The 27736-nt window shown below is 39.7% G+C and overlaps 1 protein-coding gene across 6 annotated transcripts in view; it reads left to right on the forward strand.

Annotated features, from left to right (window-relative positions):
* GTF2I (general transcription factor IIi) overlaps positions 1-27736 on the forward strand; it is a 98457-nt gene that overhangs the window by 12856 nt on the left and 57865 nt on the right. For all 6 annotated transcript variants that reach the window (XM_040634968.1, XM_040634971.1, XM_040634969.1 and 3 more), the window contains exons 2-8: positions 8899-9002; positions 12969-13107; positions 15319-15453; positions 16737-16920; positions 17094-17122; positions 21033-21087; positions 21570-21613. In XM_040634968.1, coding sequence (XP_040490902.1) covers positions 8904-9002; positions 12969-13107; positions 15319-15453; positions 16737-16920; positions 17094-17122; positions 21033-21087; positions 21570-21613 — 685 coding nt within the window. In that variant the 5' untranslated portion in view covers positions 8899-8903. The remainder of the gene's footprint in view (positions 1-8898; positions 9003-12968; positions 13108-15318; positions 15454-16736; positions 16921-17093; positions 17123-21032; positions 21088-21569; positions 21614-27736) is intronic.

The raw sequence follows: 27736 nt of genomic DNA on the forward strand, positions 1-27736 counted from the left end.
AATAACCTGGGACTAGATCTCATAGAATGGAGAACAACTGGAACTGACACCAAAGAACTGAGGAAGAGATCTTAAATACTGGCCCGGAAAAAGACCATCCATAATACAGGAAACCTTACACTGCATTTTTTAAAATGTATTTTATTTTGGGGGCGCCTGGGTGGCTCAGCCGTTAAGCGTCTGCTTTGGCTCAGGTCATGATCCCAGGGTCCTGGGATTGAGCCCTCCATTGGGCTCCCTGCTCACTGGGAAGCCTGCTTCTCCCTCTCCCACTCCCCTTGCTGGTGTTCCCTCTCTCACTGTCTCTCTCTCTCAAATAAATAAATAAAATCTTTTAAAAAAATGTATTTTATTATTTTTATTTTAAGTAGTTTGTACACCCAACATGGGGCTTGAACTCACGACCCTAAGATTAAGAGTTGCATGCTCTGCCTAGTGAGCCAGCCAGATGCCCCCCACTGCATTTTTGGGGGTAGAGGTCAATAACTGAAGAAGTTTGGATGAAAGATTGTCCTGGTAAAAATATTCCTTTGTTTGTTTTTACCTCTGTAACCTGTTGTATAGTTACAGAATTGAATACCATTACCTGTCCTAAATACTGTCTGTAGTCTCCCATGGACAGTATCCTAGTGGTAGATATTTTACGTACTGTTGAATAGTTCTTAGTTTTAATTGATCAGGTATCCAGCTGGGATTTAGTGCTTATGGCTCTTGTACAAAACGTTGAGTTAGGAAAGTTAATGATTTTTGCAGTCTTGAAATTAATTTCACCATACTTAAGTAACTATGCAGGGTAGCTCTTAATTGCTTACTGGAAGTAAAAATAACGGAGATAACCTTCACAATTTGTAGAAAATTGTGAAAATAAAGTTTTTGAGAGTAGATTAAAATAATGGGCCTGGCGTCTCTATCAGTTTAAATCCATTTGCTCCTGGTTGAGAAGTGGGTCTTACGTCTTGGATTTTACTAAAATTTTACTCAGTTAAACTGTTGTTTAAACTCAACTCTGAGGGCTGTTGTTTGCTGTTAAGAGGACCTATGACTCCTGATCGTGTCTGTCAGCAGAGTTCTGTGACACAAATTACGTGTTCACGTAGAAGCTTGGCCCGTCTCTCATTCGTATTTTTTTCTTGGAACCAAATCCTTTATTTTTCTTAATGGAATGTGGCTGATGTTGATACATAAAGTATTCCTCAGGGTCCACCGTAATCTGTGCTTCATGGACAAAAAGGATACTATCCTTTTGCTTCAGTTTGTTTACAGTGGGTGGCAGTTAATTTACTGCCTCATAAAGATTGCCTAGTATTACAGTTTTAATCACTGTGTAATTATTTACCTTGGGTTCCTCTATTTAACCTGCTTTTCTTTGATTATTATTGTGCATGAAAGAGGTAATTTGGAATTTGGAGATACGGATTCCAGTCACTTGTTATAAAATTAACTGTTTTTATGATCATAGCAAGACAGCTAATCTTTCTGGGTTGGGCTTCTCGTTTATAACATAATGGAGCAAGGAGGTTGCACTAAAATATCTTGATTTTTTTTTTTTCCCTTGATCTAAGATTATATGTTGTAAGACTGAAATGGAAAGATGCTTGTTGAAATTTAAAAATATAAATACAAAAAAGAAAGGGTAAAAATGTAATAAAAAAAAAAAACCAGGATCAGTGTAATATAGTACTTTCCGCACTTACCAGTCTGATCCGAAGCTTAAATTTGAAGCACAAGTACTGAAAATTTGGTAATATTTTATTTTATTTATTTTAAAAAGTATTTTTATTTATTTGAGAGAGAGAGAGATTGAGAGAACGAGTGGGGTGAGGGGCAGAGGGAGAAGCAGACTCCCTGCAGAGATCTCAGGACCCTGGGACCATGACCTGAGCTGAGGCAGACGCTTAACCGACTGAGCCACCCAGGTGCCAGTTTAGTAATATTTTAGAGCTCACCATAGTAAAAAATATTAAGGACCTCAGTGGGGTTTTTTGTTTAGTGTTTTGCTGTTGTTGTCAGAGTGATAATGGCATGTGTGAAAATCGTCATGAAGCCTCTGACTCACTATAAAATATTTTTTGTTATTTTGCTGTTCAGCATTAACAACAGCAAGGATCAATAAGTTAAAAGAAATATGGTCAAATGAAAATTTATATGGAATTAATTATTGGCTTATTTTGAGGTAGAACAGATCAGAACAGTAAGGACCCAGATAAACCTAATCCTTGAAATGGATCTCCAACAAGAAACAGAAGAAGATTGTAAAGAATGGCTGGAGTCTGGTTTCAGACAGATCAAAAAGGCCTCACATCCATTAAACAGTAGCTGACCAGGATGAGAGATGTATGAAACAGTAACAGTCCAACGAAGGTCATCTTTGAAATTCCTAAAGGAGAATTGAAAATCAAATCAGGGAAACACAAGATAAAGTCAGAAAACATTCAGAATGGAGGAATTGAGGAAATTGAAAAAATAGGAAAGAAGTTACAGCCGACTAGGGTTGCTGCTGTTTTTTGGGTGCTGGGCCTGCTTATGGTTTCTCATCCTTTTTCTCCTGTCCTTGCTTTGCTTTCTGTTTATGGTAGGCTCCATGCCCAACATGGGGTTGAACTCGCAGACCTGCGATCAAGAGTCGCGTGCTCTGGGGACTGAGCCGCCCAGGTGTCCCCCTGCTTTGCCTTCTGAATAACTGCCTACCTTCCTATTCCATGTGGCTCTAGCTAGACTGCCAGTCAGTGAATCCCAGATAATTTTGTTCTGACTAGCCACTGTAATTAGACCAGGCTCATGACACAAACCCCCAGAACTTTTGTGCACATTGTAGTGGGAAGATACAGCAGTCTGTTGCCTCTGGGGTCACAGTACAGGTGTGTGGTAAGCTTAAAGATGCACTTGGCCATCATCTCTGCCTTAGGGAAGAAACCCATCTGCTCAAGGAGAAGTGAAGACTCCGTGGGAGCAGAGAGAACTCTAGTGACATGTCTTGTGTTTCTGGATCTAGCTTTATGTAGAGCCAGTGCATCCTTTCAGCTGAATAATTACCGAAGACAATAAAAATTCCCTTCTTGGGGTGGTTGGAAATAGGAATTTGTAACCTTACAGTCTAAGATCGTCCTGGCAAATTCATAAATTATTCTTCAGAATAAAGACTGTTATAAGATGTGGTTATCAGAGTGGGTGGAACTAATAAGAATGTTCTAAAATTATAAAACAAAAACTGGTATAAATAACAAAAAGTTAATGAGATGGGAACTTGGAAGGGCTAATATAAAAAGACTAATAGCAAAAAGAAAGTGGGAACTCAAATAATAGAAGTGAAAATCACTTTTGTCCTGAAGGTACCTACTAACTGTACCAACTTATGGGATGTGAGGCTCAGAAATGGAAGCCCAGAGCCTACACAAAACTAGGGGTCAAATAGACTTTTTTTTTTTTGCCAGTAAGATGAGACCCCAAATTGGATGAGGGTGATTGACAAGTAAGCTAGCCTGCATCTCTGTGGTCTGGGTTAACATCTGGGTGGCCCAAGCACCCTGAAGCCTTGAACTTGGATTATGGTGATCCCAAGCAGGTCGTGTTCCCAGACACCTGGAGGAACCTGCCTTAATCACAGGCCTCACAATTAAAATGATTTTTCTTTTCTTTTCTCTTTTCTTTACTTTTTTTCCCCTCTTTTTTCTTTTCCTTCCTTTTCTTTCTTTTCTCTCCCTCCCTTTCTTTCTTTCTTTCTTTCTTTCTTTCTTTCTTTCTTTCTTTCTTTCTTTCTTTCTTTCAGATTTTACTTATTTATTTGACAGAACAAGCAAGGGGAGAGAGAGAAGCAGGTCCCTCCTGATCAGGGAGCCCGATGAGGGACTCAGTCCCAGGACTCTGGGATCATGACCTGAGCCGAAGGCAGATGCTTAACGACTAAGGCACCCCAGATTTAGTGTATTTTAAACATTTCTGGGAACACTGGGAAAATTTTGGCATTACACATCAAGAGCTATAAAGCTGTTCATACTACTTATTGGAGCGCCTGGGTGGCTCAGTCAGTTGGGCGTCCGACTCTTGATTTCGGCTCAGGTCATGATCTCAAGGTCCTGGGATTGAGCCCCGCATCAGGCTCTTGCTCAGTGGGGAGTCTGCTTGAGACACTCTTCCTCTGCTCCTCCCGCTCCCTCCACTTGTGCGCTGTAAACAAACAAACAAATAAATAAATCTTTTTAAATAAAGATGCTCATACTAATCTATTTCAGTATTAAGAATTTTAAAATATGGAAATAAGACAAAAGATTTATGAAGATGTTCAGAGAAATTGTATGATTCCATTTTGATGGGCTGTTATGTAGCTATATAAATAATAATTTGTTCTGTAAGAATATGGAATGTGATCACAGGTACATGATGCTAGTTGATCACTGAGGCAAGGTCACTGCACTGATAGTGGGTTAGCCTCTTCGGAATTTTACTAATTTATCTTGAGAGTCTGTGTCTCTCGTGAGAATTACTTCTCACGAATAAGCTTATCCGAGCGTATTCTACGTAGTGTAGCCTCTCTAGCAGTATAGTTTTTGTGATGATGAAAATGTTCTGTGATCTTCAACAGCAGCCGCTAGCTACATGTGGATATTGAGCACTTGAAAGGTGGCTAATCCTATTACAATTGTAGATTTTAATTAAAGTGGTTACATGGGGCTATTAGCTACCACATTGGATAGTACATCTCTAAGGGTATGTCCACCAGGTTGTTCTTTGACTGTTGGTCTTCTTCCTTGGATGACTGCCTTTATAAAGAGATCACCTTTTCTCTTGTAAGCTCTTCATAAGGCCTCCTTTACCAAGACAGCATCAGAGATACGCAGGGGGGAGCAAGCACTTTCTGTTATAGATCCAGAAACCAGAAGTCGTTTTCTGTTCTAACGGGTTAACTCTGAATTATCTCAGGTCAATTTCTCATCCTTTTCTGTATCTAGAAGATTCAGAAGGATCCATACTTTTTTTTTTCTTTTTTTGTACTTACTGTCTTACGGAGTATATGATCATTTTGTTCATTTCCCTTTTTGTTCCAAAGAATATCCCTAATGAAGTTTAGAGATACAGATGTGCCTGTTAGCATTCCTTGAGTACAGAGCTATCCCATTTTAGTTGCTTTCAGCGGTGATTTTTTGTTGTTGTTCATTTCTAGACACACACACACACACAAACACACACTCCTGTTTAAAATAAACCAGAAAAAGAATACATGAACTCGGCTCAAGTGTTCTATGGGAGCACCATCTCCTGTGAAGTTCTTTTCTCTAGGCTCCGTGAATGTACTTCTATTTCGTGTTTGTGCGCTTTTTTTTAAAAAAAGATTTTATTTGTTAGAGAGAGAGAGCGAGCGCCAGCACACAAGCAGGGGGATCAGTAGAGGGAAAGAGAGAAGCAGGCTCCCCACTGAGCAGGGAGTCCAGTGTGGGGCTTGATCCCAGGACCCAGGGGTCATGACCTGAGCCGAAGGCAGACATTTAACTGACCGAGCCACCCAGGCGCCCCTCGTTTTTGTGTTCTTATTCTTTCTCCCTTACAGGGTTGTTGGACTGTGAAATAGATAATGAGTAGTTCTATATGTAGTTAATGGATCTTTTTTTTCTTTTTGGTCTGTCCAGCCCTTATTTAAAATGAGGGGCCTCATAAAAGGTCAGAGGTTTAAGGGGACTTCTAAGCAAGTTGATTTAGTGTCTCTGCTCACTGGAGGTCACGGAGCTGCTTTGTGGTCCAGGGACCCACAACCTGGTCTGCCAGTGCCTATCATGCCGCATGCTCCATAAGCCTGTGTCAGCAGCCTGGCCTGGTGTGTGGCCCTGGTGGCCCTCGTCAGTGCCACTGTGTGATGGCAGTTCCTTTCTAGGAAAGAGAAGAGAAGGGCAGCAGTTACTGGGTGAGGGGTGCAGGGAGATTGTTCCTTGAGGAGTCTTGAATCAAGACTGTCCAGGGAAATGACCCCTTGGGACCGGCAAAGAACAGTTCCCAGAATTTCTGTTGTAATGCAGATGCGCATTTTGAGAGTAGAAAGCCCCAAACAAAACGCATCCTTCCCCACCAAGCCCTACTGGACAGTTACCTCCAAGGTTCTTCCCCTTGTAAGTGCTACGATGCCTCCTGAGAAGTTCTGGTTATGAAATAGGACCTCTCATCGCCTGTGGCACCCCTGCAGGGCTGTCAGTGGGGTGTCTGTCTCCCGTTTCTTAATACTCATTGAGCGTGAATGACCTCCTGGTGGATTTCTGGCAATTTAAGGTGAGAAGTAGAAATCACAGTAGGCAGAAAATTGTCCTAGTGTTATGTTCTGGCACTAAGAGTAGCTATAACTTTTGACACATCATTGAATTTGTAAAATGAGAACATGTCTCCCTTTTCACGTCTCCTTTTTCTTCATTCTGGAGAATTGAAGGAAAAGTGAAATTAGTAAGAAATCCTATGAATTTTCAGAAATAATGACAGTATATTCCAAGTGAATGTTATGATTATGACAAAATAATATGCCTTTGTAGTCCATTTTGACTGAGCCACATTTTAATATAAATTTACTTAAACTTATTTATCCAGGAGAAAAGAATGGGACCTAGGCTGTTAGGGAAAGTAATTTCTATGTTTTAAGCATTCTCTTGCTTAATACAGCTTTTCCTGATTCTATCTCTATTCAGGATAGAGATCTTGTTTTGGAAAACAAAGTTGCTTCTATTTGTTCACAGATTCAGGGATAAGTATCGGTTGTTTTTGTTACTGTTTTTCATTGCGAAGTGTTATTTCCCAAGTATGTACACTTTGTTACTTGTTGGTGCCCAAATCTAGCCTAGCGGTTAACTCACAGGGTAACAAATGGTAGAGCTAGGTCACTTTTTTTTTTTTTTTTTTTAAATAAGCTCAGTGCTCAAGGTGGGGCTTGAACTCACTACCCGAAGATCGGGAGATACACTGTCTACCGATTGAACCAGCCAGGTGCCTCTAGAAGAAGTTTTTTTGTGTTAGTGTTTTTTTGTTTTGGTTTGTTTTTTTGAGAGAGAGCCCAGGAACTGGGGTGAGAGGTGGGGGGGGGTGGGGGGTAGAGGGAGAGGGGAGAGAGAATCTTAAGCAGGCTCCACGCCAAGCATGGAGTCCTCCAGTGGGGCTCGATCTCACTACCCTGAGGTCATGACCTGAGGTGAAATCAAGAGTTGGATGCATAACAGACTGAGCCACTCAGGCGTCCCAGTATTAGTTTTTTTAAAATATGCTTTTGATTTTGGCTTCTTAGAGTGTCTTTATGTGGTATATTTTTGCTTTTCAGTTTTAAATTTTTATAAGATATACCTAACAAAATTAACCATTTTAACCATTTTTTTAAAAAGATTTTATTTATTTATTCGACAGAGATAGAGACAGCCAGCGAGAGAGGGAACACAAGCAGGGGGAGTGGGAGAGGAAGAAGCAGGCTCATAGCGGAGGAGCCTGATGTGGGGCTCGATCCCATAACGCCGGGATCACTCCCTGAGCCGAAGGCAGACGCTTAACAACTGCGCCACCCAGGCGCCCCTGTTTTAACCATTTTTATTTAAATGTACAGCTCCCTGGCATTGTTCTGCAGCCATCACCACCATTTAGTTCCAGAACTTTTCATCATCCCAAATAAAATTCTGTGCACATTAACAATAAATCCCCACTACTCACTCCTCCTAGTCCCTGATGACCACTATTCTTCTTTCTGTCTCTGTGAATTTGACTATTATGTAGGTATCTCATGGGAGTGGAATCATAATATTTGTCTTTCTGTGTCTGGCTTATTTCGCTTAAAATAATCTTTTCGAGGTTCATTTATGTTGTAGCATGTTTCAGAACTTCTTTCCTCTTAAAGGCTGAATTACATGCCATTGTATGTATGTCTCCCATTTTGTGCATCCATTCAGCTGACAGTGGACATTTGGGTTGTTTCCACCTCTTGGCTTTTGTGAATAATGCTTTTGTGAACATGCATATAGATGGATCTGAGAACCTGCTTCTGGTTCTTTTGGGTATATATCCAAAAGTGGAATTGCTGTGTCATGGTAATTATGATTAATTTTTTTTAGGAACTGTCAACAAATTGTTTTCCACCCTGGATGCATCGTTTTACATTCCTAGGAGCAGTGCACAATTTCTCCACATCCTTGCCAACGGTTCCTATTTGGTGTTTATGTGTTCCGTTTTTATAGTGTTGGATTCAGTTGAGGCTCCTTGCTGATACCCAAGTATCAGAAAATGTTTTCTAAAGAGAATAATAATGTTGTATTATAAAGCAATCTTAGATGTTATTTGTCCTGCAACTGATTTCCTTCTTAGTAAGAACAAAGACGTTCTCTTCACCCAGCCTCTGTCTGCCTTACCGACTCTGCGTGTCCCTGGGAGGAAGGGAACTTTGCATCCATGTCCTGTGTTGAACTGTGATAAACTATCACTGGATGGTGGAGTGCTTCACCTCTCTCACTTGGGAGATTTTTTTTTTTTTTCTTTTTATTCTGGGGGACAGGGAGAAGCAGAATCCCTGCTGAGCAGCGAGCCTGATGTAGGACTCGATCCCAGGCCCCTGGGGTCATGACCTGAGCTAAGGCAGACGCTTAACCGACTGAGCCACCCAGGCGCCCCTCACTTGGGAGAAATTTTAACTTGGTTGTGGGTGACATCTGAGTTTATTTTGGGGATTATGCTGACCTAATTTTATGGAAATGAGTTGGAAGTTTAGGGGATAGATTTTATATCTTAGAGGATGGGAGTTTTTGACAAATTGAATACTGAGCTTCTGAGCGTTTTTTCCCTCTTAGGCAAGAAAACTGTAAATTAGGCAGTCTGTGGAGGACTCTCACAGCGCTGAAAGTCTGTTGAGAAGGACATTGTGAATTTCTGCTACTCACTTTCTTATTTCTTTCCTAGGGATCATGGCCCAAGTAGCAATGTCTACCCTGCCCGTTGAAGATGAGGAGTCCTCAGAGAGCAGGATGGTGGTGACGTTCCTTATGTCTGCTCTTGAGTCCATGGTGAGATGGCTTTATAGTTCTAGAAAATGTTTATAGTTGGATAGGATTGAGTTTGTGGGTGAGTTTTGTTTTTTTTTTTTGTAAACATGCATGTTTTTTGGTTTTATAGGAAGAGTTTTTTTGCTTGAATAGCAGTTTGGATTTAAGCCTTTCAAATAATTTTATTACCATGTTTCACAATATTCTTAACTTACCTAAATGTTTAATTTTTTACATTTAATTTCAGCTGTTTACCCACCAGTATCTTAGGCCATTTCTTGTTTTGCAAACAGTAGCTTTGAATTCATGTGTAACAGTTGAAGTTACTCAGAATGAGTTTGTGTATTCTAGTGTGGTGCTGGTGTTTAATTGTATCTGTATGAAGAGCATCGGCAGAATTCTGGGCCATGAGAGCATACTTGCTATTTATATTCCTTATTGTGCTTTGCATTCGCAGTTGTCCTTACCCCGCTACCTTTTACTGAATATGTAGTGTGTTAGCTCTTCATTTTTAAGAAACTGTGTTGTATACATAATTATAGTAAACTATTAAGTATCCTTTTGCTGTATTTTTGTATTACTGTGATGGTGGTAATAACAGTTTGCTTAATCATGTTTTTATAGATGTATAGCTGGAAACCTAGTATTTCAGCTCATAGATTTATAAGCATCAGACTTAGGTATTTTCTGACCCACTGAAACTGAATATATCCTAACTAGGAGAGGGCTATGTATTTCCTGTCCTGAGCGTTGACTAGTATTAGGTAGCATTTAACCTCACAGGTGTCGGTATGACGGAGTTTGCAGGTTGGTTAACTTCTCCCTTAAGGCATTTTTTCCTACTTTGTACTATTAGAGAATTTTGAAAAATTCTTTCCTTAAAGAAAGTGGCTATATACTGTTACTTTTTGTTTTTTCTAAGATTTTATTTATTAGCATAAGCAGGGGAAGGGGCAGAAGGAAAGAGAGGAAGACACTCTTTTTTTCTTTTTTTAAAGATTTTATTTATTTATTCAACAGAGATAGAGACAGCCAGTGAGAGAGGGAACACAAGCAGGGGGAGTGGGAGAGGAAGAAGCAGGCTCACAGCGGAGGAGCCCGATGTGGGGCTCGATCCCACAACACTGGGATCACGCCCTGAGCCGAAGGCAGACGCTTAACCGCTGTGCCACCCAGGTGCCCCAGAGAGAGAGACACTCTTAAGCAGACTCCCTGCTGAGCAGGGAGCCTGATTCCCCAGGGCTCCATCCCAGGACCCCAGGACCCCAGGACCCCAGGATCATGACCTGAGCCAAAGATAGACATTTAACCAACTGAGCCACATAAGCGCCCCTAAGTGATAGTTTAGAGATTAAATCCTACTCTGGTTTTTTGGTTTTGTTTTTCTTTTTAATGATTTTATTTTATTCATTTATTTGAGACAGAGAGTGAGAGAGAGAGCACAAATGGGGGGTGGGGTAGGGACAGAGGGAGAGGAAGAAGCAAACTTCCCACTGAGCAGGGAGCCCAACACGGGGGTCTGTCCCAGGACCCCGGGATCATGACCTGAGCTGAAGGCAGATGCTTAACTGACTGAGCCACCCAGGTGCCCCCGCTACTGTTTATTAAAATAATTATCTTTAATACTATTCTCTACATAGAATAGCTCGGTCAGTTGGAACCCATTCTCTTCCTTAGACTGTCTTTATAATTTTCTTATCTTTGGCAAAGTCACTTCGTTATTCTCAGGCTTTATGTCTTCCTCACCAGCAGTAAGAGTATATCTCTCCTCATGTTTCTGGTTGTAAATTATGGAGTATAATTATAGGTGTATAGGTCAGTTTCATCTTCTCCCTTGGCCCATAGATTTCTTTGATCTAATCTTTGAGCAGTATATGAATCTGGCTTTGCTGTTTCATAAATACTGCCTTTGGTGATGGGGATGTCCAACCAAGTGCGGATAGTGATGAATAGGCATGTACCCTCACACCCTCACACCCTCGTCTATGACAAAGTGAGTAAATAACATTTCCTTCCAGGTGAGCAGCCACGGTATATCTCATATAAATGTAATGTTACAAAATGATAGTGTAGCATTATTCATGCTGGGCACAATTGTTGGCTCACCTGTAGGTCAGAAGTTCTGTACAATGGTTTTATTATATGTCAAAAGATTTCTCATCATCAGTAGGCATAAAAGTATTTATTTAAGATAACGTTTTAGAGCAATATTATGCAAATAATTTCTATTTAAGATGGTTATTGTGTAAATAAAAACCAAATAGCGGAAAGCTGTAGTTTGCAACAAATGATACTGAGAATATGGGGTATTTGCCCCCCCCAAAACAACAAAAAGCAAAAGAAAGACCCCCAAACTTGAAGTCTTTATAATGTGTCAAGTTAAAAATCTAGATGAGTAGAAAATAGTAATAGCACAAATTTAAAAAACAGAAGAAAAAATATATAATTCTATATTTAATTCCATAAGCAGCTTTTCTAATGCCTAAAATACGTGAGGTATTTTTATGCATCAATAGAGAAACATACTACTAACATAGAAAGATAAGCAAACGGTATGTTAATTTACAGAGAAATACCTAAGGTACGATACTTTTTAATACCAACCAATCAGTGGATTATTATTACTATTATTATTATTATTATTGAAGATTTTATTTTTTTAAGTACTCTTTATACCCAAAGTGGGGCTCAAACTCAACAACCCCGAGATCAAGAGTCACCATGCTCTACCGACTGAGCCAAACAGGTGCCCTGAGTGGACTATTGATTATACTAAGATCTTTTAAAGTGTTTCTGGAAAAGTTACACGCTATCATAGTGAGAATATTGTGAGTTAGCTCTTCTAGAAAGTCAGTTGGGAGTGTGAACTGATAGAATCTTCTCAGAAAGCAGTTTGCAGTAGGTTTGAGAACCTTAAAAGTATTTACTTTCAGAATCAAAAGTTTTTTTGACTCATTTCATATCTCTGACACTCTACACACAAATATTTTGTCCCCAGATTATTTCAGTGTTATTTTAAGGAGTGGTAATTAGAATCACCAACGTTGCCAATAATGTTAGTACTAAACAAAATAAAATGGAGTGTTATGTTAGTGTTAAGATTTTTAAGAATTTTTTTTTTTTAAAGATTTTATTTATTTATGTGACAGAGAGACAGCCAGCAAGAGAGGGAACACAGCAGGGGAGAGGGAGAGGAAGAAGCAGGCTCCCAGCCGAGGAGCCCGATGTGGGACTCGATCCCGCAACGCCGGGATCACGCCCTGAGCCGAAGGCAGACACTTAACGACTGCGCTACCCAGGCGCCCCAAGATTTTTAAGAATTTTTAATTTTATAGGAATATATTTAGTAGAAGCCATACTTAGGAAAAACAACAACAACAAAAAAACCCCACCTCACCCCAACATGTATTCAGATAGAGCTACTTCTGAAGGTGGGATTATATAGTGGATGTTGTGATGTGGCTTTAGACTTCCCTTTAGGACTGATGGCCCTGATCCTTCCAGCTGCTGTGAGTGTTTGAGGCTCCCTGGCCCAAGGTCTCCCCTTTCTTTGGGAGGGCCATCTCAGCTCCAGAGCTCCCCAGATGCAGCTGCACCAACGATCAGCTCTCCCTTTGCTGAATCCTGCGCCCCCCATGTCTCATGGGTGTTGATATTGAGAATACTCTTCAGTAAGCCTGGGTGGAAATCTGAATCTGTTTCATGGGGATTTGACCTATAACAGATTACAAGAGATTTCTGCCTTTTTTCTTAAAAATTCTGTTTTCTCCTGTTTAAAATCAGGGTTGAAACCTATATAGAAAGAATGGTACCTTTAAAAAATGGTTACTCTTTTTATATGATAATCTAAGGCCAGAAACTAGGAACTTCATCTGATTCCAGATGCTGTAGTAAGACAATTGAAGTGATAAGATTTTTTACTCATCCAGCAGAAATAGTACTTTAAGACATCTGTATGTAACATAAGATTTGCTATTTGTGTTTTAGTGTAAAGAACTGGCCAAGTCTAAGGCAGAAGTGGCCTGCATTGCGGTGTATGAAACAGACGTGTTTGTCGTTGGAACCGAGAGAGGACGTGCTTTTGTCAACACTAGAAAGGATTTTCAGAAAGATTTTGTAAAATACTGTAAGTGTTGTATTGTTATCTTTTGTATTTCATAAATACCGTGCCTAAATATTTGTGGATAACAAGTGTCTTATTTTAAAAGCAGAATGAGAAGATTTATACTAAAAGGACTTTCTAAAATGTCTAGAGACATTTCAAAATGCTCAAAATGTCCCTGACATGGTAATATATAAGGGTAAATACTGAAGAGTTCAAGAAAAATGGTGAACGTTTATCCTGTGTTCCTTGCTTGGCATTCCTTTGGATAAGTGGCACACCTGAGAGAGGAGGTGGAGAAATGTTGAATTGATTAAGGATTCTTATTTAAGGATGCAGTTATTTTCTTGATAGGTATCTGGCATGTTCAAAGCAAGTCTTTTTCTGTGCACGAAATTTGTGTAAGCACACTGCAAAGTTAAACCGGTCTCTCCGATTCCCTCCATAGAATCAACTTGTCAGAGTTCTCAGTGCGTTTTGTAGTCCTCCGATTGGGAGTTCATCCAGTTGGTGAAAATACAGCTCCACAGGAAACAAATGCAGTAGAGAAATTTGCTGTAGGCTTTTACTGCCTATGGTCTTAAACAGTCAGGCTGGTTTTGTATCTGTTTAACCTCACACTGCCTGCCGGTTTCACATTGTCTCAGTGATACAGCCTCTTCTTAAACATGGAAAGAGAATGAAATGGTGGGGATGTCTGCAGGCGTACTGTGTCTGTGTGTCTGTGTCTGTCCGTCTGTCTGTAAATGCCAAACTTAAATTTCCATTATCATGTTAGATCCAATTCATGATTGAGCAGATTGTGGGTGAATAAAATAGTTTTCTCAATTCATTAATTTCAATTCTCAATTGTATTTTTAGTCCTTTTAAAAAAAGCATATCTTCTCTACACTGCAGGCCCCCCCCTCCATGCCCCACTATAATCTTTTAAGCTTTATGGTAGTATAATCTTTTTAAATTTTTTTTCATTATTTCTGATCGTTTTGAGAATTTTTAAGGCTTTGATCATGTTTATGTATTAAGTTTATAGTAATAATGTTGTTTTGATTATGTGTATATCAGCTGCCATCTGTCCCATGAATACTATAATCCCACTGGCAGCTGTGTTTATACTCCCGTTCCCTATACCGCCTTGCTTATGTGGTTCTCCAGTGGTTAGAACTAAGCATTAGGGGAATTGTCCTCAGTTGCAAATTGTAGTCCCTGCCTATTAGTATTCATACATTCTTTTTGTTACCAATCATTTAATGCCCTAGAAATAATCTTTGGATGTAATTCTCAAGTATGTAATATTTGCTTATATAAAGTATTTTGCAGGTAAGAATCCATAGTGGTCTTCTGAAACTTAGCCCATAGGTTTATGAGTCAGTTTTACAATTTCTTGGGGGAGAATTCTCTTTCCCAGGGTTTGGAAAAGCACTCTCCAGGAGCAATGAGATGATGTTAATCACTCATAATTTAAAATGTTTGAATTATGACAATAAGAAAGAGAAACAGGTGAAATTTATTTTCGTGGTTATAGTTTAACTGGATTATTTAAAACATTGTTCTTCAGCATGTAATCAATATAAAAATAATTAATGGGATATTTTGTATACTCTTCTGTACCAAGTTTTCAAAGTCCAGTATGTATTGCAAATTTATCACACATCATAATTTGGACTAGTACGTTTCAGGTGTTCAGTAGCCACAGGTGTCTAGTGGCTATGTGTTGGACTTTATGAATCTGGAATCTTTTTTGTGATGGTGATAATCTCATATTTAAGTTTGTAGGTGATAAATTACTCTAAAGATACTTTTTTTTTTAAAGACTACTAGTTAATTTTTTACAGAATTTTTAGTTACAGCTGCAATTATTTCAGAGAAAATGACCGTTTATGTTTTTTATTCATTTGTTGTAGTTTTTATTTTGAAATGTCCCCTCCTCTCCTTTTTTTTTTTTTTAAGATTTTATTTACTTATTAGAGCGAGCGAGCATGCGTGCCCACACAAGGTGGGGGAATGGGGAGAGGGAGAAGCAGACTCCCTGCTGAGCAGGGAGCCTGACACCAAGCTCACCCTGAGATCATGACCTGAGCTGAAAGCAGCCACTTAACCGACTGAGCCACTCAGGCTCCCCTCTTTCTGTCTTTTTATAACAAATCATAAATATTAGAATATTAGAAAAAAGTACTCTTACAGAGAGGCAAATATTAAGGTAATGGATATGAGCCTTTTATATCATTGTTTTTACAGGTGTTGAAGAAGAAGAAAAGGCTGCAGAGATGCATAAGATGAAATCTACAACCCCGGCGAATCGGATGAGCGTAGATGCTGTGGAGATTGAGACGCTCAGAAAAACAGTTGAGGACTATTTCTGCTTTTGCTATGGTAAGGTTATACGCTTGAATTTTCTAATGGAGACATTATATAATTGAGTTTGCTAACGGGTAAATTGTATAACTGGTTTCACAGTCAAACTGCACATTTTTGACAAACCGATTGGATCAGTTTCCGAACATTGGGTTAACATCAGGAATGACCTTACTTTCCATTTATAGTTTGAAGAAACCCAGAAACAAACAAATGTACCTATTAGAGCTGTGGGGTAGGTTTTTTTTTTTTCCTTTTTCTTTTTACGAGCTGTTTTAGGTTTATAGGAAAAGGAAGAGGAAGGTAGATTTCTCATGTACTCCCTGGCCCAGTACCTGCATAGATTCCTGCCACTGTCAACTCCTGCCTCCCCAGAGAACCTACATTAACACATCATAATCACCCAAAGGGAACTATTTATTTTTGCCCTGTGTGCTGATCTCATCACTTTCTTGAAAAAACCACCTCTTGTTAGTCCACACACATGGTAAACAAAGCTCTTAAGAAAGACAGTGGAAGGGAGAGGATACTGCTTACACTGTGAGGTTCTAGGTAAAATTCATCTCTGGGGAGTAGGGTTCCTAGCGTCTGTGGACTCACTGCCTGATAGACACAGACAGGCTGGTAGAACACAGTCAGTTGTATTTATGTAGTAAGTTTTCGATGTGAATATTGGCCAAAAATCCCTTGCTAATTTGTGGTGACAGTTGGACCTGTCAGGTTTCCATGTTCTAAGGCTGAACTGTATATGAAAAGATTGTATTATACCAGTGTGAGGCCATTGTAAAGAAAGACAGTAGTGCAAGAAATCAACCATTGTTCCTTTTATTTTGTGTAGGTTTTGTATAAATATTTTATATACTTTTCATTTTGGCCTTTTGGATCTGTTTCAGGCTTAGAACTTCTTTTTTTTTTTTTTTTTTTCCAAGATTTTATTTATTTATTTGACAGAGTGAGAGACAGCCAGCAAGAGAGGGAACACAAGCAGGGGGAGTGTGAGAGGTAGAAGCAGGCTCCCAGCAGAGGAGCCTGATGTGGGGCTCGATCCCAGAACGCCAGGATCCCGCCCTGAGCCGAAGGCAGATGCTTAACTGAGCCACCCAGGCGCCCCTCAGGCTTAGAACTTCTAACATGGGAATAGGGCGCTCTGATATTTTGAATTTGTTTTGAAATCAGATATTACAAAACAGCATGAATGCCATTTGTTACGCCATGATAAACTAATGATGGTTTTGTTTTTTAATCTCAACATTTAATGATGTTTATCCTGTTTCTGCTTCACCTCTGTCCCTCACCCCCAGGGAAAGCTTTAGGCAAATCAACAGTGGTACCTGTTCCATATGAGAAGATGCTGCGAGATCAGTCCGCTGTGGTCGTGCAGGGGCTTCCAGAAGGAGTTGCCTTTAAACACCCTGAGAACTACGATCTTGCCACCCTGAAATGGATTTTAGAGAACAAAGCAGGGATTTCATTCATCATTAAGAGGTGAAGTCCTTTATCCCTTACCCATCAACAGTTTAGTATATAAAGTTGAATATTCGGCTTATTTTAATATATTTTTAAAATCCTTGTTTACGGTGGGAGTCATTTAGATTTATGCTTTACAGTACTTTTGTTTCGTATATTCATGTGTAGTTTTTCATTTTGTTTTAATGCAGACCTTTCCTTGAGCCAAAGAAACATCTAGGTAAGTGATTACTTTGTTTCCAGATCGTTCCTAAACCTGTTGGGCCAAATAAACACATTTTACTGATTTCTCTTTTATTTTGAGGATATGATGTAAGACATCACATCTGAGTAGGGTGTTCTATATAAACCAATGAAAAGTCCCTGAGCTGAAAAAATAGAGACTTATTTTTTGTTTTTAGCTCTGCTGCTTTATGGCGTAGTCAAGGTTTTACCCTGGCAGCGTGTTCGATCATATACTGGATCTGCCCTCATTTCCCAGTATTAAGAGGATGACTTAATTACCTAGTGTTCGTTGAACAGGCATAGAATTGCTGGGCACAGGATTGGGTGGGGAGGGGATACACAGCTGTGCCTCAGGCATTAAAACTTTGGAGTGCTGGTAGTTTAATGGAAGAGATCAAAAGCCCATAAAGTCACCACAGCAAGAATATAACCTACACGCTGTACAAATGGTTAGAGAAAACACTGTGGAAGTTCGTTGGGGGAAGGATTCGTTTATCACCCAGGAAGGCTTTCAGGTTGAAGAGGGCATTAAGATGGGCCCTTGAATGAGGAGGTTTTCAACAGGACTTCCTTTTGGGAAGTTTGAGCCATTTCATTTGAAGGAAAAAGTAATTTTTAGAAGACTGGTGCCCTTGGGAGGTGGGTTTATTTGAGACTTTTGAAAATGACCATTACCAGTGGCAGTCTGTTAACCAGCGTAAGGAAGAAAGGACAAAATAATATACACACACCCATATTTTATTTTTTGTTAAATAACCTTTGTTTTCCTCTCATCATGATGAAAAAATTAATATTTTAGATGCTTTATTGAGGTGTAATTGCCATGCCATAAAATTTGCCTGTTCTAAGTATATAATTCACTGGGCTTTAGTAAATTTACGGTGACAGAGTTTACAAAGTTTTACAGCCATTGCCATCTAATTTCAGAATATTTTTATCCTCATCTGTGTTATTTCCATGAATGTTCTATAAATTAGATACATAGTGTGTATCCTTTTGAGATTGTCTTCTTTCACTCAGCATAGTTCAGTTGAGGCTCATTCATATCCTTGGGTGTATCAATAGTTTACTTCCTTTTTCTTGCTGAATGGTAAGTATTCCCACATACGAATGTACCACTCATTTATCCATTCACTGGTTGATAGGCCTTTAGACTGTTTCCACTGGGCTGTTATGAATAATACTACCATAGACCTACCTGAGTAAGTTTTTGTCTGGATATATGCTTTAATTTCTCTTGGGTATATATACCTAGGAGTAGAATTGCTGAGTCATAGACTAATTTTACATTTAGTTTTAGAAAACCCACCAAGCTGCCCTTCAGGTGCGTGTACCATTTTATGTTCCTATTGGCATTGTCTGAGGGTTCCAGTTCTCCACATCCCCGTCAGCACTTGGTACGGCCTTTTTGGTTTTAACCATCCTAACGGGTGGGAAGTGGTGCGTCCCTCATTACTAATAACGTTGAGTATCTTTTCATGTGCTTCGTGACCATGTATATCCTTAGGAGTAAAGTCTGTTCAGGTCCTTTCCATGTGTTTTAATTGGGTTATTTGTAGTTTTATTATTGAATTGTAAGAGTTCTTTATATATTTTTGATACAGATATTTTCTCCAGTTTTACAAGTTGTCTTTTGACAGTGTCCTGTGAACAAAAGGTTTTAATTTTTACAAAGCCAGATTTATTCTTTCATCGCTTGTGCTTTTGATCTTGTATCTAAGATTGTTGCCTGACAGAAGGTCATGAGGATGTGTCGTGTTTTCTTCTGTAGGTTTTATAACCTGAGTTGTTACATTTGGATCTGTGGTCAGTTTTGAGTTAATTTTTGTATATGGCACATGGTAAGGTTGTACATTCCGTTTTTTGCATGTGGCTATCCAGTTGTTCTAGCACAGTTTGTTGAAAAGACCGTCCTTTCTCCCCAGCAGTGCTTCGGCATTTCTATTGAAAGTGAGTTGACCCTGCCTATTTGTTCTGGGCTTTCTGCGTAGTGGATCATGTTGTATGTGAATCAGGACAGTTTACCTCTTTGCAATCTGAATGCTTTTTATCTTTTAATCTTGTTACTCTAGCCAGAATGTCCAGTACAGTATCAAATGGCAGTGGTGTTAGCGGACCTTATGTTAGCTGTTTTTTTGTAGACATCCTTCTTAAGACTGAGAAAGAAAACATTTATTGTCTTGTTTAACTTAAAATTCCGAATTTTCTTAAGCAGTATTTTTTTTCCTGAAGTGTTCTAGGTTAGTTTTAATCTGCCATTTGTATTTTTTGAAGTCTTCTATTCTAGAAACTTCTTTTGAAACTTTGGGGCTTGTTGTTAACTAAAGAATGTTTCTATAGGGTGTTCACACTGAGTGGTGCAAGTGGGGGCGGGGGGGTGTTGTATGACTCTGCCTTTTTATCATATTGATTGTAAAAATAATGAGAAAGTTGCGATTATAATGGGATGTTTTTCAGTTTTTAAAGTTTTTAATAACTTTGTTGAGTTATTATTTTGAAAGATTTTATTAATTTATTTGAAAGAGAGCCCACGTGAGTGGGGGCAGGGGCAGGAGGGAGATGGGTGAGCAGACTCCCTGCTGAGCAGGGAGCCCAATGCGGGATCCATCCCAGGACCCCAAGATCACCGCTTGAGTGAAAGGCAGACGCTTAACCAGTTGAGCCACCCGGGTGCCCCTTTTTGAGTTATTATTGACATAAAATAAACTACACATATTTGCAGTGTACAGTTTGATGAGTTTTGATACATGTATACACTGAAAACCATCAATACAGTCAAGACAATGAACATATCTTTCACCCCCAAGGTTGCTCTCAGCCCTTGGTAATTCCTTCCTTTTGTTTCTCCCTGCCCTTAATCCCAGGTAACCATTGATGATGTCACTGTGGATTTATTTGCATTTTCTAGATTTTTAAAATAGAAATGGAATCATAGTAGGTACTGTTTTTTGGTTTTGCTTCTTAATTTTGAGATTTATCTGTGTTGCTCGATGTATCAGTAGTTCATTATTTTACTGATGAGGTATTCCAGTGTATAGGTACACTATGATTGTTAACCCGTTCACCTGTCCATGAAAATTTGGGTTCCATTTCTTGGCTGTTAATAAAGAAAACCATGAATATTTTAGTGCAAGTCTTCATGTGGACATAAATTTGGGTAAATGCCTAAAATTGGAGTGGCACGTGGTATTTACATATATACTTTTTTAAGAATGTGCCATACTGATTTTCGATGTGATTTACTCCCATTTGGTGTTCCCACCAGCAGCGAGAGAGTCCCAGTTATTCTGTATCTTCATCACATTGGGTGGCATTAGTCTCTCTTTACCTTTTTTTTTTTTTTTTGCAAACATAAAATTCATGTTTTTTTTTTTTTTTTTAATATGAAATTCATGGTTTTAAAGTGTACAATTCAGTGGGTTTTAGTGTATTTCCAGGATGGACAACTGTCACCACAATCTAATTTCAGAACATTTTCATCACCCCCAAATAGAAATCCCGTACCTGTTAACCAGTTACTGTTCCCTAGTTCTGAGCCAGATGTATCCCTAACAGAAATCTCTGTCAGCACTCCTGTTATCACTGGAGGCTTTGTCTATATTGCTGGAGTAATAGTACGTTGCTGTATTTGTTTTGCCAAAAAAAAATTGAGTTTTTTCCTTAAGGGGAGAGGGTGCTGCTGGGTGAGGGGATGAAAGCTGTTGGATGGTCGTCATCCCCATTTCCCTTCCTTATGGGGGAGAGTGAAGGACACCGTTGTGTGCATTCACACGGCACTCACCCCAGTGTGACCCAGAGCTGCAGGTGCTCCTGTCCACACTCATTCTCTGTTAGGGACTTTGGAAATATTAGTCCTGTTGCAGGTGTTGGCAAAACCTAAATCTCATGATTTCTTCTGTACACAGGTGGTCGTGTGATGGTGACAGATACTGAAAGGTCCCTGCTGTCTCCAGGTGGAAGGTAAAGCACAGTTCATCAGTACAGATACACCTCACACTCCAGCGGCTCTAGGTTTTAGACTCTGGAGGTATTAGAACACTAAAAAGGCCCATGTCACATGTCTTGAAGGTTAATATTCAGCTGATTCATTTGGGGTCCGATGAACATGCAGTTTTTGACTGAGTAGTTCCTGGGGGAAGCTAAAAGGATAGATTGATAACCACACTGGGAAGAGGAGGGCGGGCCTTCAAGGAAAGTGGAATTTGCAAGTTATTGTGCTACCCTACATCGTTATATTTTTTTCCTCAAAAGGTTGATTGGAATTAAAGTACTAAATTCAGTGGACAAGTTACATTTATGCAAGAAATAAATACGTAAATTTAACCTTGAGTCAGGTTTGCAGTAAGCTTGGTCAGGTGAGTGATTCTATGTGTTGATATGTGGGTGGTGTGTGGACGGCCCGCGCCAGCACATAGCTTCATCATGCCTTCTTTTCCTTTCAGCTGTGGCCCCGTCAAAGTGAAAACTGAACCTACGGAAGATTCTGGTATGTACCAGTGCTTTTAAGAATCCACTATGTAAGGGAGCCTAAACCTTAAAATAGAAGGTTTTATTTTGACTCATAATTTACTGTAATATTTTGAGGAGAAGACAGAACAAATTTATTCCAACAGTGACATTATTTAAAAAAAATTTTTTTTAAAGATTTTATGTATTTATTAGAGAGCACAAGCAGGGGGAGCGGGAGAGGGAGAAGCAGACTCCCCGCTGAACAGGGAGCCTGATGCGGGACTTGATCCCAGGACCCTGGGATCAGGACCTGAGCTGAAGGCAGAGGCTTAATCAATTGAGCCACGCAGGCACCCCAACAGTATTTCTTAATGTTACCAAATATTATACTAAAACCTAAAAAGTTTATTTACTGAATGGTTTGCAGAAGTTTGTTGCCAATTACCCATTGGTAAACAGAATTTGTTACTAGGTTCCCCCCTCCAATTATATAGAAATAATAGTGTAAAATGTCAGCTCTTTCTACAGTGCTTTTTACACAAGCCAAGCAAATACCTCCTTACTCTTCCTGCCGCACCCGCCTTTCCCCTTGTTTCTATTCTCCAAGGGGACTGCTTTTTACTCTGCGCTGTTTTTGGTGTTCAGTTTCTTATTTTTAAATGTCATGCTTGTACTCTTACTTCATACAGATTTTTGGGGGTAGCTTTTTGAGATATGGTCTCTGTGCAGCCAAATTCACCTGCCCTAAGTATAAAATTCCGTGATGTTGGGTACATACTGAGTTTTGCAGTGATCACCACAAACTGTTGTTGGAACATTTCTGTCAGCCCAAATGGAAACCTGGTACCCATGTAGAAACTCTGTTCCCGCCGTTAGTCTAATCTTGGGTTTTGTAGGTCACCTGGACACTGCATGAGTGGAATCCTGCAATAGGGAGTTCTACATTTTGCTGCTTTTACTCTGCATCATGTTGGGAGGCTCATCTTTAAGAATAGTTGTACTGTAATTAGGTCGTTCATACCCGAATATTATTCCATTGTGCAGATACACTACCTTTTCTTTATCCTTTACCATTTGGTGGACATTTGAGTTGTTCCCACTTTTTGGCTCTTCTGAATAACATGGCTGGGAACATTCACATATTTGTTTTTGTGTGGAAATAAGTCTGTCCTCATTTCTCTTGGGTAGATAGATACCCAGGAGTGAATTGCTGGTTCTATGGTAACTCTGCTTAACTTACAAGCAGCTGACAAATTGTTTTCCAAAGTGGTATACGTTCTTAGCAGCAGTGTACGGGGGTTTCAGTTTCTCCATATCTTGGCCAACATGTGGTGTTGTCTGTCTTTTTTGATTATAGCAATTCTAGTGAGTATGAAGTAGTATTTCATTGTGTGGGCTTTTTTTTTTTTTTAATGCTTTTGAATAGACATTGTATTTTTAGAATAGTTTCAGGTTCACAACAAAATTGAACAAAAAGTAAAGAGGGTGTTTTCATGTATCTTCTGTCCTACACATGAAAACCCTGCCTCCCACGATTAACATCCCACATCAGAGTGGTATTAAAAATGATGAACTGTTATCACCCGGAGTCCATAGCTCACATTAAGGATCAATCTTGTGCATTTTGTGAGTTATGATAAATGTATAATGATGTGCACCCCCAATTTAGTGTCCTACAGAATAGTTCCACTGCCCTAAAAATCCTCTGTCCTCTGCCTTTCCATCTGCCTCTCTTCTCTAACAACTGGCCATCCATCACTGATCTTTTTACGCCTCCATCATTTTGCTGTTTTTAGAATGTCCTAGAATAGTGATTTTATTTATTTATTTATTTATTTATTTATTTATTTATTTATTTTTTAGATTTTATTTATTTATTTGACAGAGATAGAGACAGCCAGCGAGAGAGGGAACACAAGCAGGGGGAGTGGGAGAGGAAGAAGTAGGCTCCTAGCGGAGGAGCCTGATGTGGGGCTCAATCCCATAACGCCCGGATCACGCCCTGAGCCGAAGGCAGACACTCAACCACTGTGCCACCCAGGCGCCCCTAGAATAGTGATTTTAATTGCATTTTCCTAACAATGTTGAACATCATTTTGTATGCTCATTAGCTCCTATATTGGTTTAGTGAAATGTCTTTTGAAATCTTTTGCTCATTCTTTAATTATGCTGTTTGTTTTCTTTCTTTTTGGTTATTTATTATTGAAGTAGAGTTGACATACAATTTCATCAGTTTCAGGTGTACAGCATAGTGATTTGACAATTCTCTACATTATTCAGTGCTCACCATGATAAATATGGCCACCATCTGTCACCATCTAACATAATTACAGTATTGACTATATTCCCTATGCTGTACTTTTTATCTCTGACTTATTTATTATATAACTGAAGTTTTGTAGCTTTTAATCCTTTTTCCCTATTTTGCCTATCCCCCCATGCACCTCCCCTCTGGCAACCACCTGTTCTCTGTATGTAAGAGTCTGTTTGTTCATTTGTTTTGTTGTTTACATTCCACCTACAAGTGAAATCATATTGTCTTACTCTTGTCTGACTTCCTTCACTCAGCATAAGTAGGTCTATCTGTGTTGTCACAGATGGCTAGATTTCCTTCTTTTTTGTTTCTCCTTTTTCTTCCCTTTTTCTTTTTATTGAAAAATTTTTTAAATTATAGGAGTTCTTTATATATTAGGGATACAATTTTTTAAATCAGAAATAGTGTTTTGCAAATAAGTTTTCTACTCTCTGGCTTGTGTTTTCATTTTCTTAATGGTGCCCCTTGAAGCCTAGAAGTGTTTTCATTTTGAGGCAATTCTGTTTTTCCAGTTTTTCTTTTATCACTTGGGGCTTTGGTGTTACATCTGAGAACACCTAAACTCTTTGCCTCACCTGAGGTCATGAGGAATTTTACACTGCTGTGCTTTTCTTGAATTACAGAATTTTAACTCTTATGTCTAAGCCTCAGGCCTGTTTTGAATTCGTTGTTGCGCGGGTTGCCAGGGAAGGGTCTGATTTCATCCTTCTGCGTGTGGACACCCTGCTGCCCCAGTGTCCTTTGGGTGTCCTTTGTTGAAAAGCAGTACAGTCCCCATCGGATCGCCTCCACACCTGTGTCAGACAGCAGGTGACCAAGTGTACTTCTGTTCCCTTGAACTCAAATGCCCAGTCTTAGACCAACACATTGTGGCTCATGTCATTTGAAGGCTTGGTTTTGTTATCTGTTAACATATGGAACAATGAGGATATAATTATTTTACTGTCTCCCAATACATCTTCCCCTTTCCCACTTGGACCATCTAGTTAAATTGACTTTTACTGTTCAGATTCTTTGAGAACTGAGCACGATCTTGGATATTTTACTTTAATGTTTGCTTTCTTGCCATGTTCCATTTCTAGGATGCAAGTGGTTTTGCTTATTTATAAAACATACAGCTCTTCTTGACTGGATTACAATTCCATTGATAGGATTTTTTTTTCTTTTTTTTCTTTTTTTTTTTTTTAAGATTTTATTTATTTGGCAGAGAGAGAGAAAACACAAGCAGGGGGAGAAGGAGAAGCAGGCTCCCCACCGAGCAGAGAGCCGGACGTGGGGCTCAATCCCAGGCCCCTGGGATCGTGACCTGAACCGAAGGCAGATGCTTAACTGACTGAGCCACCCAGGCGCCCCAGAATTTTTTTTCTTATTCTGGTTCTGTGAATGAAAGCAGGTTCATCTCTTACAGATAATACAGAATTTTGAAAGATCTTTTATAGGAACATATACTTTGCTTTAGGATTGGCAACAAGAAGTAGACATTTACTGCATTTTTTTTTAAAGATTTTATTTATTAGAGAGAGAGAGAGAGAGAGCACAAGCAGGGGAAGCAGGAGAGGGAGAAGCAGACTCCCTGTTGAGAAGAGAGCCGGACGTGGGGCTCAGTCCCAGGACCCTGGCATCACGCCCTGAACCGAAGGCAGATGCTTAACCGAGTGAGCCACCCAGGCGCCCCAAGAACTTTTTACTTTGTTGTAGTAGAAGGTGGTCAAGGGTCATCTTACTCTTAGCATGTTGACTTCATCTTCCCGGGTCCTGTCGTCTAACCCGTGGCTCGTTGCCACCCTCCTTAACCTCACCCCCACTCTGACCCTCCCTCTTGGGCTGTCACCACTCACGCTTGCCCCCTCATCTAGCTCCATCTCCTAAAGCCCTCGCTCGGTTTCCCCTGCCCCTCCTGTCAGTCCTCTTCTCCTTCTGCCACCCTACTCTGCGTCACGGAACCCCTGACGGAGCTGCCTAACTTGCTCAGTGGCACCCACTGTGTTGGGGGTTAGTAGTTGGGGAAAGGGGAAGCTGTATTTTTTTAATTTTAATTTATCCGCAAGAGAGCAAGACAGGAAAGGGACGAGCAGATTCCACGCTGAGTGCGGAGCCCCACTGGGGGCTCAGTCCCATGACCGTGAGATCATGACCCGAGGCAAAATCAAGAGTTGGACACTAAGCCGACTGAGCCACCCCAGGCACCCCACAAGGAAGCTGTATTAATTGTGCTGGTGTGTGTGCTGGTGTGAGATAGGGGTGGTGAGGAGAGAGGGAGAGAACGGGAACTTTTGTGTATGTTACAGATAGGCCAAGTCTTAGTGTTTTGTGCAAGAAAGGTAGCATTGAATATCTGTATTGGGAGGAAGTATTTGAATCTATTACACTATTTTACAGAAGGTTTTTCCCTTTCTTTTTCATACCACAGGAGATCTGTTTTGCGTTTAGCTTTTAGTTGATTGCACCTAAATCATCATTTTGTAAATTGTTTTTTATTCACGTATTATTTCCTGAATAGTTTGTATCTAAAAATAAACATGCTGAATTGAGAAAAGTCCTATTTTATTGAATTCTTTAATGATCTTTATGTACTGGATATAATAGCATTTCTATCGTAGAGGTTTTTTTTTCTCCCTTGTACTTTGTATCCTCATATTCTCAATTTATCCTACGATTTCTTTTAATATTTCCACTTTACTTTCTTTTTTATATATTTATTGGGTATAACAGTCGTGGTCCAGTCAGGAGAAAAAAAAACCCATACCAGTTATTTGAATGGAGAAAATTTACTTTAAAGATGAACTGGTTATAGTCATTAGCTTTGTAACAAGAAGGAGTATGCTGAAGTGTCACATAAGTAACAACCCAGGGAATTGGCTGCCACCCCTAGAACTTTAATTTTAACTTTTGAGGTGGGAGACTGTTTGGATGGTGCTGGTATCTGAGGGGATGGGGACTTGCTAAAACTGGTTCTGGTAGTGTTGGAAGTTTTCCAGTGGGTCCCGCTAATTGCTATGGGAAGGGTCTACTTTCACCAGGTTGATGGAGGGTATAAGCACTGAGTGACCTTGATCAGAACAAGATGCAGACAAGAAGCCAAAAGGAAGTCTTGGGTTCATGTTCTTTAGTCTTGTAGCCTCCTCTTTGTTGTGTTCCTTTGGGAGTTTTTGCAAGGAGCCAAACTGGTTTGCAGTCCAGGCTCCAACAGGGTCTCAGAGGCTGTATCTGGAACTGGGACAGCAGCTTCATGACTGCACAGGCTACCAACTCTGGCTGCTCCATCCACACCCTTCTCCTCATATTTGGACTTTCCTAAAACAGCAGAGCATATGTTCCCAGCTGATAGGATGTAGCTGTCTTTCCTACAGTCAGTCATTTATGCCCTCTCCCTAGAATGAGGACTTGCAGTGTTCCGACAGTCATTGTGCCTGTCTCTGGGAGACTGATTAGTGTACATCCATGAGCTATATTATTTGTGTCTCAAATTCACTCTCAACCTATTTGAATATTCTTTTTTCTAGAGGCTACATGGTAATGGAAACTGAACAAAACTTGTAAAATAATATTGCAAAGTAGAATGGAGAACAAGTTTATATATCCAGATACATTGTATTTGCAGAAAGACACACTCCTAACAAGAAAATATGCACAGTGTTCACATTTCTACAACTTGTCACAAAAATTCCTACCTTTTTTAATTCATTACCCATTATATTGTATTTCCTTTGCCTTCAGTCAGGACCTTAGCTGGTAAGGTGGTTTACTTGGTTGATGTCACCTGAACCTTCATTCCCGAATGGTCTAAATCCCCAATGGATTTGCCTTTTTTGTTCGCTTTCTTGTTTCTCTTAACTTTTACTGATG

This window comes from Ursus maritimus, unplaced genomic scaffold (genome assembly GCF_017311325.1).
Source record: "Ursus maritimus isolate PB19 unplaced genomic scaffold, ASM1731132v1 scaffold_2, whole genome shotgun sequence".
NCBI classification, from domain to species: Eukaryota; Metazoa; Chordata; class Mammalia; order Carnivora; family Ursidae; genus Ursus; species Ursus maritimus.